Raw genomic sequence first — 14,961 nt, forward strand, 5'->3', positions numbered from 1 at the left:
AACTGAGAAGAATCTGCAAAGGGCGTTTATACAGCTCGAAGCACTCATGGACTCAATCACTTCTATGTGAACAGCCCTTGTGGACATGCATGTGAACAATACTGCCCATCTGTTGCTGTTGGAACTGCCTCCTCGTGTTCGGCGTGTGACGACCTCCCACGGACCGAAGACATCCAGACCTACGTAAGTAAATGGGGGTTCTTGTTGCAATCGCTCTTGGGGTAGGTCTGCCATTTGCGCTGCTGTTCCAGTTTGCCACGTAGTTTCCTGCATGTCACACACTTGAAGATAAGACTGTTGACGGTTCTCTTAGCTCCTATTATCCATAGGCCACTTGCATGCACAGCACCTTCTGTGAAGTGCCTTCCTTGATGTTGGACTCTGTCATGGTAGTGATGGACGAGCAATGTGGCAACATGGTGCCTACCAGGAATCAGGATCGGGTGAATCTCATCTACAGGCAAGTCTGAGTGAGTGATGTGGCCTCCTACACGTAACAAACCTTCTTTGTCCATTACAGAGTGGAGTTTCTTCAGAGGACTGTGTAAATCTTGACTTTGCTGAATACACTTAACTTCTGCATACACCTCATGCTACACAGCCTTGATGATAACGTGTTCTGCTGTTGTGAGTTCCATGATTGTCATGCCTTTTCCACAGAAATGCCAACCAACACATTGTGAATCTTGCAATGGCCTTTGGAAACTCTGTGCAATGTGCTTCAGCCGTGCTACAGCGCTCATCAGTCTGCTCCAGGATGAAAACCTTTCAAAGCACTCTGTGTCCAGCTGTGTTCCTGGGACCTTTGTCAGGAAAGCTGTAACCTCAGGATGAAGCTCCACATCTGAGTCTGGATCAATCAGTTCAAAGTGAGCGTCCAATGTTGAATTCTCCGGGTTCAGCAAAAACTTTGGTCCAGTCAGCCAACTGGAACTTTGCAGCTGGTTAGCTGACAAACACCCTGTGGCATGGTCGGCTGGATTGTTTTCAGTGGATTATATCTCCACTGACTCAGGTGACGTGACTGACGGATTCTTTGTACGCGGTTATTCACAAACACACAGAATCACCGAGATGTATTATTTATGTAACCAAACACCACCTTACTGTCTGTGAAGAATGTTATCCTATCCAGTTCTTGACCAATGTCTTCTCTGACTTGATCTGCGATCTCTATAGCCAACACTGCTGCACAGAGCTCTAATCTAGGTATGGTGAGTTCTGCTAGAGGTGCGAGTTTTGCCTTGCCAAAGACGAAGCTAACATTTTTGAGACCTTCTTCCGATTCCACCTTAAGGTAAGCTACTGCTGCAGTGGCCTTTACTGAGGCATCTGAGAATATGCACAGTTCTGTGGCCTTGGCCCTTGTTAATGGAAACGAGGCATAGGTACGTGGGATGGTCAACTCGTTCCAGCTCTTGCAGAGAATTCTGCCATCTTTGCCATTTGATTAGCTTCTCATTAGGCAGGGGTGTGTCCCAGTCTGTACTTTGAGACACTAGCTCTCGTAGGAGGAGTCTGCCTTGGACCGTCACCAGCACCAGAAAGCCCAATGGATCAAACAGGCTGTTTATCGTTGACAAAACACCTCTGCGCGTGAAGGGTTTCTGGGATTCAAGAATGTTGAAGGTAAATTTATCCTCCATCATGTTCCAGACCACACCTAGACTATGCTGAACAGGTAAGTCATCAACTGCTAGATGCAGGGTTTTAAATGGCCTTGGCACGATCCTTTTTAAGGAAAGCATCCATGACTCGTGCCCTATTAGAGGTGATCTTGTGAAGCTTTATGTTGTAACATTCCAGCAACTTCTGGGCTCTCTTCAAGACATCAACTGCTTCAGCCTCAGTTGGGAAGGACCTGAGGGCATCATCCATGTAAAAATCTGTCTTAATGAACTGACACACATCTTTGCCAAAGTCCTCCTCACCTTCCTGAGCAGATCGTCTTAACCCATACGTTGCTACTGCTGGGGATGGACTATTCCCAAATACATGGACTCTCATGCAATGATCCACCACTTCATTTTCAGGGTTGTTGTCCTTGAACCACAGAAAACGTAAGACATCTCTGTGTTCTTCCTGAACTAGAAAACAGTAGAACATCTGCTTGACGTCTGCAATGATGGCAACAGGGTCTCTCCTGAACCTCATAAGCACTCCCAAGAGTCCATTGTTGAGGTTTGGCCCTTGAAGCAAGACTTCATTCAATGACACTCCTTCAAAGTGGGCACTTGAGTCGAATACTACCCGAATTTTCCCGGGTTTCCGTGGGTGGTATACCCCGAACATGGGAAGGTACCACACTTCCTTTCCCTCCTCCAGTGATGGCGCTCTTTCAGCGTGATTGTTTTCCAGGCTCTCATGCATGAACTCCATAAAATCCTCTTTCATGCAGGGTCTCTTCCGGAACGAACGCTGCAGAGACTTGAAGCGGTCATACGCATACTGCCTGTTGTTGGGCAGACGCCTTCTTGGATTCTGAAATGGCAATGGTGCCGTCCAGCTACCACATTCGTCTCTGACAAACCCCTTATCCATTATCTGTAGGAAAGACAAGTCATCAACTGAAGGTGCTAGTTGATTGTCTCTCTCAGACCTTTGAAAGACTGCTTTGCCTAGATAGTCGTCTTGCTGCACTGGAGCACATGACCAAAATAGACAGCTGTCCTGATTACAACGCCGACTGAAGTCTTCTTTGATCTTAACAACGTTGTCACAGGGTTGCATGTAGCTGGGACATTCATTTCCCATAAAACATGTTTTGAATGTGTTCACTGTCTTTGGCGAGTGAACTCCACTGAGACATACCTCGCCAACAATGACTCACCCAAAGTTGTGCTTCTGGGCAAATGGAGCGTTCTGTGGCCCGTTGTACTGCTGACGTACTTTGTGGACCTGGAGTATGTCTCGGCCCAAGAGAAGCCAGATGTCTGCGGAGTTATCCAGAGCAGGTATTTCTTTAGCCATGGCTTGCATGTGACTCTGATGAAACGCTGCCTCTGGAGTGGGGATTTCTTCTCTTGAGTTTGGCACATTATTGCACTCTATCAGAGTTGGTAGGGGAATGCTAAGTTCACCTGTGAGTGGCTCAATGACATAGCCATGGGCTCTTCTTCCAGACACGTTAACAGCTCCTGCACATGTTCTTAAGATATATGGCACTGATGGTCCTTGTATGTGGAAAAACTCAAAAAACTCTGTCTTGGCTAATGGTACATTGCTTTGATCATCTAAGATCACGTACATCCTCTTGTTCTCTGAACGACAGCCTTGAGGGTATACATTAACCAGGCATATGACTTTCCACTGAAGCCCTTGCCACACACCTGTGTACATGCAGTTGTCATGGACGTACTTGACCCATCTTCAGGTATGTTCTCTGGCTCCCCGCCATGATCTTTGATGGGGCTCTGGATCTTTGCTGACTCCTTTCTTGCTGGTCTGGGATGGAGAGCGGCTACGTGCCTCTCACCGTCGCACTCTGCACATTTCATTTGAGCTTCACAATTCTTAGCCAGGTGGAAGACTGAAGCACAACAGCAGAAACACATGCCTTTCTCTTTAAGCAGTTTCTTCCTGTCTTCAAATAGCATTGCCCTGAAACTCTTACATTTCTTAAGCAGATGAGGTTTTTTATGAATTGGACATATTGTGTTTGGATCCTCACTTTGCTTCTTCGCATTATCACTGGATTCTGCACACACACTGGTTTTATGCACAGTAACTTGGTTTCTTAGATTTCCATTCTTTTCCTTTTTTTAGGTAGATGCTATATAACAGAATGCATTGAAACTTGGATTGTTCCTTGCTTTACCCTCTCTTCTCACAAACTGAGAGAAGACTGAGAATGGTGGGAAAGGCACCTTGTTGTCTTCCTTGTATTTGGACCCAAATGTTATCCATTTTTCTTGTAGATGGAATGGTAACTTCTCTGCGATGGGACGGTAACTTCTCTGCGATGGGACCAACTCCTTGTGCTGTATCCAGATAAGTTAATCCACTTAGATAATCATCTTCCTTTGCAGCTTCTAGCTCGAACAGCAAGTCACTGAGTTCTCTGAGCTTTTGAGTGTCTCTGTTGGTGATCTTTGGAAAATTATCCAATTTAGCAAACAGAGCCTTCTCTATTGCTTCAGGAGCACCATAGCATTCATACAGTCTTGTCCAAATCAAATTAAGACCCACCGATGGATGTCTGATATTAGCTGATTTTATTCTGTGAGCTAACTGGCTTGATTCTGGACCTAACCACTTTATGAGCAGGTCAATCTGTTCATGGGCTGAGAGATCCAAGTTATTCACAACACTTGTAAATGTTGACCTCCAGCTGAGGTAGTTTTCAGGGTGGTCATCAAATTTGATTAAACCACCTGATACTAGTTGACTTCTTATCAGAAACTTGGCCAGATCTGATGTACTGCTACTTACATCATGGCTGGGTGAAGAGTTTGGTGAGTAATGACTTGTCACCTGTTCTCTTTGACTGTTCAACCTATCGACTGGCCGAAGATCTTGAACGCTGGGCTCCGAGACCTCCTGCTGGCCACCTAGCCCACACGACCAAGAGCTGCCACAATGCACATGACATGGGCCGAAGTGTTGCTGGATCCCCTGGTCTGGACAATTCCTCTGCTGCGGTGGACCAGGAGAGCCATACACCTCATCCAGGGTAAGTAGATTGGATGGCTGTCGAGATTGTTGGCTCAAATCTAATTCATCCTCCTGTGGGTGGCTATTCGCCATCTGCGTATGCTTTACTACATATTCACTGACTTTCTCATGAGCACTTCCAACCTTTGGCAGCACTTTAAACTCTTCCAAGCTTCCATCAGAACCATATTTAATGACAGCAGCTTCCATAATAACTGCTTTGGCAACAGCTGCTTCTCTCAACTGGTTGAGCGCTTCTAATTCTGCCTCCAGTCGAGCCTTCTCCAACTTAATCTCCATTTCCTTTCTGCTAAATGACACTCTAGCCTTCGCTGCCTCCACTTCTGCTCGTGCTCTTGTAGCTGCCAGGCTAACAGTTAGCGATGAGCGTGTGGAACAGCGAGAGCTCAAAGAGTGGAATCTAACATCAAAATGGTCTTTTTCACCTAGCATCTTTGTCGTTGCTTCGACTGTAACTGCTGCCTGAGCACCTTTATCCCGCACTGTCTTCTGCTAAGGGGCACCCATTTTACTTTACTGTTCTCATCTAGCATGAAACAGCAAGTTAAACTCGTTTCCTCATTATCTTCCCCAAGAAACAGGCAGAGTGTCGTATTTGGACAATTTAATGAAGAAAAGGTAAAACTGCAATAAATTTAAATTACACAAATAAATACAAAATGTTACAAATAATTAAATAATCTTTCTTCCACAAGTTACGCTAATCCTTAGCCTTTCAGGTAAGTATGCTTCTAATGAACAAAATCACAGAAAGTTACAAAATATATCTAACATCTCTTTTCTCTTTCTTACAAGCTCATTAATAAACTTACTGGGTTTGCTGCACGAAAACACCAGAATTAGATATGTAGACTGAACATGAACTTCCATCTACTGTGTCATTACATGTGTCTCTTTTACTAATTAAACCAAAATGGCTGCCTTAACAGCAACTAGAGGTCACAGGTCAAACAACAAAATATTCAACTTAAGAGTCCTGTTTTTCAAAATACATTTTCCTTTCCCCTTACATTACAGCCGGGGTCGGTAGTTGAGCTATATGATGGATGTCAGATTAATTTTACATGAGAGTGATATGAGAGGAGCTATTTTACCGTGCTCTGTCATGGAAGACAATGAAATTGGTGATTTAAAGAGGTGGATAACATGTCGAGGGTTTACAGCAGGAAAATTGGAATACAAATCAAGCTTTGAAGGTAAGAGTCTAGACCGAGTCTACCACACTGTACAACAACATCAAATCTCAGAATGTCTTATTTCTGAGAACGTATATTGGTTCACGAAGCAATCTTAGACTTCCACAGCCCATGGAAATATTGCTGGGTCACAGTTTACGTCTTTTTCCCACCAGAGAAATGTAAGCTACAAACGCTTGTCCATTTCGATTCAGTTCAAAGGTTTTCGTTGCAGATTAAACTTATCCATTTCAGGGGGCGCTAGCGAACAAGCTATGGAGTAGACGCATCCAACCAAGCTCCGCAGAATTTTCATTTTAAAGTTTTTTAAAAAGGCACCTTTTGACAAAGCACACTTTTTTTATTTCACTTTTTACATTTTATCATACTTCTACATATCTACTTACGTAAAAAGAATGGCTGGCAAGTCTACAAAAACCCGTAATGCAACTTCATTGACCACGAGACCTAGCGGTCTCGGATCATCCCTGGTAGAGGTCTGCGCAGGCCGGATTTTTCAGTCCCGCTCCCGCCCGCGCCCACATTGTGCAGTCCCGCTCCCGCCCGCTCCCGCAAAGAATTATGATTTTCAGTTCCGCTCCCGCCCACGCCTGCCATATTTTGTCCCGCTCCCGCCTGCAAATCCCGCATGATGCAGACGTTCGCGTTATTTCTCACGAAAGTTCTTGTCTTGACACAGCATGATGGTGCCCCGCCCCCTACTTTGAGTGGATTTGAGCATAAATATCTACAGCTCACGTTCACATTTGTTATTATTTACCTTGTTTCTGAATTCGGAATGTTGAAATGGCAACATGTAGACCTAATAATAATAATTATTTAAGTAGGCTAATCATTTAAGTATGCACTCTCCCGTGGTGCGTCTCCTATGAATAATTAGTGTGAAAGGAGAGATGGATTGCACTCTTGAACTTATTATTTTAGTTACATTTCTTTTCAGTTGTTTTTAGCAGCAGAAGGAGACAAATGTTTCAGCTGTTGCCTTCATCAGTGTCTCTAATAATAATAATAAATAATAAAAAAAGACAGGCGAGCACGTAATTCCAAGTGGAAATTTGGTATATTTATTGTTCAGCCATACAAAACATTAGGCTAACCCAGTTTACATTTGTAAAGCATTTCTAACTAGAATATCCTATAGAATACCCTATAAGCATAGCAATGTTATAACAAAACACAGTCCTAGCCTACAACAACAAAAAATCGACAGTATAGGCTACTGTAGCCATTATAGGGCTATGGTTGCACATTTCTAAAACTATTTGGGCTTGAGTTCCGTGCAAGTGTTAAACTCAATATAACATAGCTGACCTTGTTTGAATATGAATAAGAAAAACAAGAAAATCAAACGCAGGTAAACGAAACAACTAAGCTTATTGCTTAGGCTATCGGGTTCCTTGAATAGCTATGGAGAAACAGCAAATTGTTCACTGTTGAGGGCTTCAACATACTGCGCCTTTCCTCCAGTATGCGACCACATATGCTGAACGCGCGCTCGGATGGTGCGCTGGAACCTGGAATGGCCAGTACATGCCGTGCCGAGATCTCAAACACGGAAGAGGAAAGGAATTGGAAACGTACGAGAGATATTTATCCTCTCCTGGATCAGAATCAGAATTCTGATGACCAGCTCATCTAAGGTGTCATTGAGGCATCATGTTAGTGTGGGTCACTGGAGGCTGGGTGTGAACGGCAAGTCATTAGAGTGATCAAAGGATTGCCCGTTAGGGTGATCAATGGCAATCTGACTCTCTCTGCAAATTTAGGCATCTTAAAATGTTTTTATTAATGCCAAATAAAATATCCAGCACAAATTATATATGATAGACATAAATTAATAATTTATAAATTTTATTTTAAACACGTTTTTAGTTAGCAGGACTACAGCTTATCACCGCTCTCGCCCGTGCCCGCATTGTGCACTCCTGCTCCTGCCCGCGCCCACAATGAGCTTTCAAAATTTGTCCCGCGCCGCACTGCTTTGCGGCGGGTCCCGCGGGACTCCCGCGGGAGTGCAGGGCTCTAATCCCTGGATCAAAGTGATAAGCCAACCCCAGCTGACGAGACCATGGCGCTAACCACTCAAGCTTTCAGGCAGGAGTTGCTTACGTCGCTTAGGTCTGAACTGCAATCTTATCAGAACTCGGTTGCTACAGAGTTAGCCACGTTGAAAAATACCACTGGCGAGATGGAGAAGAGTCTGTCAACATGTATAGATGATATTGTTTCACTGCAATGTGAACTGGCACACCTCAAGGCTCAGTTGGAATTACTACAAGATAAATGTGAAGACTTAGAGTCGAGGTCAAGGAGGAATAACATCAGAATCGTGGGAGTACTGGAGAGCCATGACAGCTCCACTGTCGCCATGCCAACCCTGCTTCAGAGGGCGTTCAGCCTAACAGAGGCGCCGGTACTGGATAGATCTCATCGCTCGCTACTACTGGTGCCCAGGCAAGGTGACCGACCGCGCATAATCGTGGCTCACATGCACTACTTCCGCGACTGTGCCAACATTCTTCGCCTCGCCAGGGAAAAACAACAGATCAAAGTGGACAGGATGACCATTTCAGTCTGCCCAGACTACACAGCACGAGTGGCCAGAGCCCGAGCAGGATACAACGGGATGAGACAACAACTTTGGGGACTGGAGGGGGTCCACTTTGGGATCATCTATCCGGCCCGTCTTCGCATCACACAACAATCAGGAGCGGATCTTCACGACACCAGAGGAAGCCCAGACTTGTATCAATAAGAACTTTCCTGCACGCAGGAATACTTCTAACAAGTAACTACTGAACTCCTCATATGGAGCCCTGTAGATGCCCTTTAAGTGTCATTACACTGAATGTCGGAGTGAGTAATATTACCAACCAGTTCGTAGTTCCTTTCTGAGATGACGTTTACTTCTATCCAACATTAGAAATGTTTTCAGGGCTCCTCTTGTAGATAACTTTATTGCCGCAGTGGCTGTCATGGGTGTCCTTTACCATTATTATTAGAATTTTTATTTTCTGCCAGCCTTCTGTTTTTGGATGTATGTACAGTGGGGCAAAAAAGTATTTAGTCAGTCACCAATTGTGCAAGTTCTCCCACTTAAAAAGATGAGAGAGGCCTGTAATTTTCATCATAGGTATACCTCAACTATGAGAGACAAAATGAGAAAAAAAAATCCAGAAAATCACATTGTCTGATTTTTAAAGAATTTATTTGCAAATTATGGTGGAAAATACAGTGGTGCTTGAAAGTTTGTGAACCCTTTAGAATTTTCTATATTTCTGCATAAATATGACCTATAACATCATCAGATTTTCACACAAGTCCTAACAGTAGATAAAGAGAACCCAGTTAAACAAATGAGACAAAAATATTATACTTGGTCATTTATTTATTGAGGAAAATGATCCAATATTACATATCTGTGAGTGGCAAAAGTATGTGAACCTCTAGGATTAGCAGTTAATTTGAAGGTGAAATTAGAGTCAGGTGTTTTCAATCAATGGGATGACAATCAGGTGTGAGTGGGTGCCCTGTTTTATTTAAAGAACAGGGATCTATCAAAGTCTGATCTTCACAACACATGTTTGTGGAAGTGTATCATGGCACAAACAAAGGAGATTTCTGAGGACCTTAGAGAAAGCATTGTTGATGCTCATCAGGCTGGAAAAGGTTACAAAACCATCTCTAAAGAGTTTGGACTCCACCAATCCACAGTCAGACAGATTGTGTACAAATGGAGGAAATTCAAAACCATTGTTACCCTCCCCAGGAGTGGTCGACCAACAAAGATCACTCCAAGAGCAAGGCATATAATAGTCGGCAAGGTCACAAAGGACCCTAGGGTAACTTCTAAGCAACCAAAGGCCTCTCTCACATTGGCTAATGTTAATGTTCATGAGTCCACCATCAGGAGAACACTGAACAACAATGGTGTGCATGGCAGGGTTGCAAGGAGAAAGCCACTGCACTCCAAAAAGAACATTGCTGCTCGTCTGCAGTTTGCTAAAGATCACGTGGACAAGCCAGAAGGCCACTGGAAAAATGTTTTGTGGACAGATGAGACCAAAATAGAACTTTTTGGTTTAAATGAGAAGTGTCATGTTTGGAGAAAGGAAAACACTGCATTCCAGCATAAGAACCTTATCTCATCTGTGAAACATGGTGGTGGTAGTATCATGGTTTGGGCCTGTTTTGCTGCATCTGGGTCAGGATGGCTTGCTATCATTGATGGAACAATGAATTCTGAATTATACCAGCGAATTCTAAAGGAAAATGTCAGGACATCGGTCCATGAACTGAATGTCAAGAGAAGGTGGGTCATGCAGCAAGACAATGACCCTAAGCACACAAGTTGTTCTACGAAAGAATGGTTAAAGAAGAATAAAATTAATGTTTTGGAATGGCCAAGTCAATGTCCTGACCTTAATCCAGTCGAAATGTTGTGGAAGGACCTGAAGCGACCAGGTCATGTGAGGAAACCCATCAACATCCCAGAGTTGAAGCTGTTCTATATGGAGGAATGGGCTAAAATTCCTCCAAGCCAGTGTGCAGGACTGATCAACAGTTACTGGAAACGTTTAGTTGCAGTTATTGCTGCACAAGGGGGTCACACCAGATACTGAAAGCAAAGGTTCACATACTTTTGCCACTCACAGATATGTAATATTGGATCATTTTCTTCAATAAATAAATGACTAAGTATCATATTTTTGTCTCATTTGTTTAACTGGGTTCTCTTTATCTACTTTTAGGACTTGTGTGAAAATCTGATGATGTTTTAGGTCATATTTATGCAGAAATATAGAAAATTCTGAAGGGTTCACAAACTTTCAAGCACCACTGTAAGTATTTGGTCAATAACAAAAGTTCATCTCAATACTTTGTTATATACCCTTTGTTGGCAATGACAGAGGTCAAACGTTTTCTGTAAGTCTTCACAAGGTTTTCACACACTGTTGCTGGTATTTTGGCCCATTCCTCCATGCAGATCTCCTCTAGAGCAGTGATGTTTTGGGGCTGTCGCTGGGCAACACGGACGTTCAACTACCTCCAAAGATTTTCTATGGGGTTGAGATCTGGAGACTGGCTAGGCCACTCCAGGACCTTGAAATGCTTCTTACGAAGTGTAGCAGTTCGTAGGAGGGGGAGGAGCACAGAAAGATGGCAGGCCAGAATAAAGTTCAATCACTGTTTATTTTTGCTCTTTTCAGATGCAAACGACACTCTCTCAGACATGCACGCACACACACACACAAGTCATCTGGCTGGGGAGAGAGAGCTCCCTTCCTCTGCTCTCTTTCTCTCTTTATAGGGCGCGGTCACTGGGAAGACACAAACACAGGTTAATTGACAACAGGTGTAGTGATTCTGCCACTTACCTTCCCTGACTCCGCCCTCCTGTCACAGACCGGCACTTGGCCACGCCCCCGCTGCCACATACCCCCACCGCCCGACTCAGGCCAGCCTACTCCCCCCCCGATGGGAGAGGAAGTCCGCCACGACCATCTGCGCTCCCGGCCTGTGGATCACCTTGAAGTTAAAGGGTTGGAGTGCCAGATACCAACGGGTGATCTGCGGGTGGTCACTTGGTATAATCTATCCTTCATAATCCTGAAGTAGGGGAAGGACGGGGTGGCGTTCGGCTGGAGCGTTTGACCATCGATTACTCTCACTTAGTCAAACGCATGCTGCAGAGTCTCGTCTCGCGACTGCTCTAATGGGAAATCTGCGAGGGATTCCCCAACAGAGAGAGGAGGAGCCTGCTGCTCCTCACTCTGACGCGGAGATGACGTAGACGGCTCTGTGACAGCTGCTCCCGCCAAAGCGACACCGGGACCTCCCCCTGTTAAATGGCAGGACCCACTCTTTACTAAGTGTGTCATTAAATCCCGAAATCCTGGCCAATCTGTCCCCAAAATTAAAGAGTGGGTAAGGCGAGGATTAACCGCCGCCTTCACTATAAAATTTTCCCCTCTGAAAAAAATGTGGACCGACACCAAAGGGTAGCTGTGAATGTCCCCATGCACACACAACACCTTTACCCCCTGTGCTCCCCCCAATGCCTCGTCTTGCACCAGGCTTTGGTGGATTGAGGTCTGATTACAACCAGAATCCACCAACGCCTGATATGTATCCCCTTGGATACTCACCAGTATGCGATACGCTCCGGCCCAATCGAGGGCGGCTCCTGGCGTGTCGGGGATCCGAACCACCGCGCCCACCTCCATGACCGTGCACTGTTGTTGGAGGTGGCCCGGCTCCCCGCAGCGCCAGCAAACCGGCCCGGGCTTCCTCTCTGCACCGGTGTTCTGGGGCTCACTCACCTGAGGGGGGGGAGAGACAGACACAGAAGGGAGAAACAGGAGAGCACCGCGGGCCGGCACAGGTGGCGCCGGCCCCCGCCTCCACGGTGGGGGAATGGGGTGAGGACGAGACACAGGAGGAGAGGGGGAGAGAGAGAGAAGAGAAGAGGCTGTCTACTGTCCTGCCGCCGGGACAGCCGCCATATGGTCCTCCGCCAGCTCGACTGCCTGATCCAGCGACGCCGGGTGGTGGCACTGGACCCACTCCGCGGTTCCCGCTGGCAAGCGTCCGATGAATTGCTCCAGCACCACCTGGTCGATGATCCCCTCGGCGTCGCGGTTGTCGGCCCTCAACCACCGCCAGCAGGCGTCCCGGAGTTGCTGGCCGAACACGAACGGCCGGCTGACTTCCTCCAAGCGCAAAGCGCGGAAGCGCTGCCGCTGCTGTTCCAGGGTGCGCCCCACGCGCTGGAGGATGGCCCGGCAAAGGTCTGCGTAGGCCAGCCGGCGGTAGGCGGGGAGCTGTAGCGCGGCCAGCTGTGCCTCTCCTGTTAGCAGGGGGAGGAGGCGCGCCACACGCTGCTCCATCGGCCTCCCCGAGGTTTCCGCGACTTGCTCGAAGAGCATGATGAATGCCTCGGGGTCGTCCTGCGGGCCCATCTTTGTTGGGGAGGGGGACGGGCCCGCGGTGGGAGCGTCGGTGGACCCCGCCGACGCGAGTAGGTGCCGGAACGCCTGTCGATCTTCTTGTTGGGCCAACACCAGGGCCTCGAACCGCTGTTCTTGCTCCTTCCGGAGGGTGAGTAGCGCCTGGTGCTGGCTTTGCTGGGCCGTGGCGAGGGCGTGGACCAGTTCAGTGAACGGGGAGGACTCCATGGGGCTGTTAGGCTGCTGTGCTCCAGGTCCCGGGTTTCGGCACCACTGTAGCAGTTCGTAGGAGGGGGAGGAGCACAGAAAGACGGCAGGCCAGAATAAAGTTCAATCACTGTTTATTTTTGCTCTTTTCAGATGCAAACGACACTCTCTCAGCCATGCACGCACACACACAAGTCGTCTGGCTGGGGAGAGAGAGCTCCCTTCCTCTGCTCTCTCTCTCTGTCTTTATAGGGCGCGGTCACTGGGAAGACACAAACACAGGTTAATTGACAACAGGTGTAGTGATTCTGCCATTTACCTTCCCTGACTCCGCCCTCCTGTCACAGACCGGCGCTTGGCCACGCCCCCGCTGCCACACAAAGCCACTCCTTCGTTGTCCGGGTGGTGTGTTTGGGATCATTGTCATGCTGAAAGACCCAGCCATGTTTCATCTTCAATGCCCTTGCTGATGGAAGGAGGTTTTCACTCAAAATCTCATGATACATGGCCCCATTCATTCTTTCCTTTACATGGATCAGTCGTCCTGGTCCCTTTGCAGAAAAACAGCCCCAAAGCATGATGTTTCCACCCCCATGCTTCACAGTAGGTATGGTGTTCTTTGGATGTAATTCAGCATTCTTTCTCCTCCAAACACGACAAGTTGAGTTTTTACCAAAAAGTTCTATTTTGGTTTCATCTGACCATATGACATTCTCCCAATCCTCTTCTGGATCATCCAAATGCTCTCTAGCAAACTTCAGATGGGCCTGGACATGTACTGGCTTAAGCAGGGGGACACGTCTGGCACTGCAGGATTTGAGTCCCTGGCGGCGTAGTGTGTTACTGATGGTAGCCTTTGTTACTTTGGTCCCAGCTCTCTGCAGGTCATTCACTAGGTCCCCCCGTGTGGTTCTTGGATTTTTGCTCACCGTTCCTGTGATCCTTTTGACCCCATGGGGTGAGATCTTGCATGGAGCCCCAGATCGAGGGAGATTATCAGTGGTCTTGTTCGTCTTCCATTTTCTAATAATTGCTCCCACAGTTTGTCTCTTCACACCAAGCTGCTTACCTATTGCAGATTCAGTCTTCCCAGCCTGGTGCAGGTCTACAATTTTGTTTCTGGTGTCCTTTGACAGCTCTTTGGTCTTGGCCATAGTGGAGTTTGGAGTGTGACTGTTTGAGGTTGTGGACAGGTGTCTTTTATACTGATAACGAGTTCAAACAGGTGCCATTAATACAGATAATGAGTGGAGGACAGAGGAGCCTCTTAAAGACGTTGTTACAGGTCTGTGAGAGCCAGAAATCTTGCTTGTTTGTAGGTGACCAAATACTTATTTTACCGAGGAATTTACCAATTAATTCATTAAAAATCCTACAATGTGATTTCCTGGATTCTTTCTCCCCGTTCTGTCTCTCATAGTTGAAGTGTACCTATGATGAAAATTACAGGCCTCTCTCATCTTTTTAAGTGGGAGAACTTGCACAATTGGTGGATGACTAAATACTTTTTTGCCCCACTGTATATGTATGTGTGGGTGTATGTATGCTTGTGGAGGACAGGAGTCATGCATGCCCAAGGGTTCTTTCTGTTTTCCTCAAAATTGAGTATAACCCCTACTACTGGAAGCATTACCTCCTAATTTAATTTTTCGACACAACACTACTACTAGTGCATCTCAAAAAATTTGAATATTGTAAAAAGTTCAACATTTTCCATCAGTTATTTAAGAAAATGAAAATGTTATATATTATATATCATTACACATAAACCAAAATGTTTCAAGCATTTTTCTATTTTAATTTTAATCAGTATGGCATTGTGACAGTTTGTGTAGGTGGGTGGAGCACAGAAGGACGGCAGGACAGAACTGAGTTCACAAAACTGGCTTTTATTCAGCTTTTCAGCCTATTCGAACTCTCTCACACACACCCAG

The 14,961-nt window shown here is 46.1% G+C and overlaps 1 protein-coding gene across 11 annotated transcripts in view; it reads left to right on the plus strand.

Moving 5' to 3' along the window:
- LOC132889141 (fibulin-7) overlaps positions 1-14,961 on the plus strand; it is a 199,710-nt gene that overhangs the window by 78,199 nt on the left and 106,550 nt on the right. For 2 of the 11 annotated variants that reach the window (XM_060925357.1, XM_060925358.1), the window contains exon 1: positions 4,390-4,672. The exons of the other annotated variants lie outside the window; for them this stretch is intronic. In XM_060925357.1, coding sequence (XP_060781340.1) covers positions 4,579-4,672 — 94 coding nt within the window. In that variant the 5' untranslated portion in view covers positions 4,390-4,578. Of the gene's footprint in view, positions 1-4,389; positions 4,673-14,961 lie in introns of those variants that run through there. 11 annotated transcript variants of the gene reach the window in all.

Source organism: Neoarius graeffei, chromosome 7 (assembly GCF_027579695.1).
Source record: "Neoarius graeffei isolate fNeoGra1 chromosome 7, fNeoGra1.pri, whole genome shotgun sequence".
Lineage (NCBI taxonomy): Eukaryota > Metazoa > Chordata > Actinopteri > Siluriformes > Ariidae > Neoarius > Neoarius graeffei.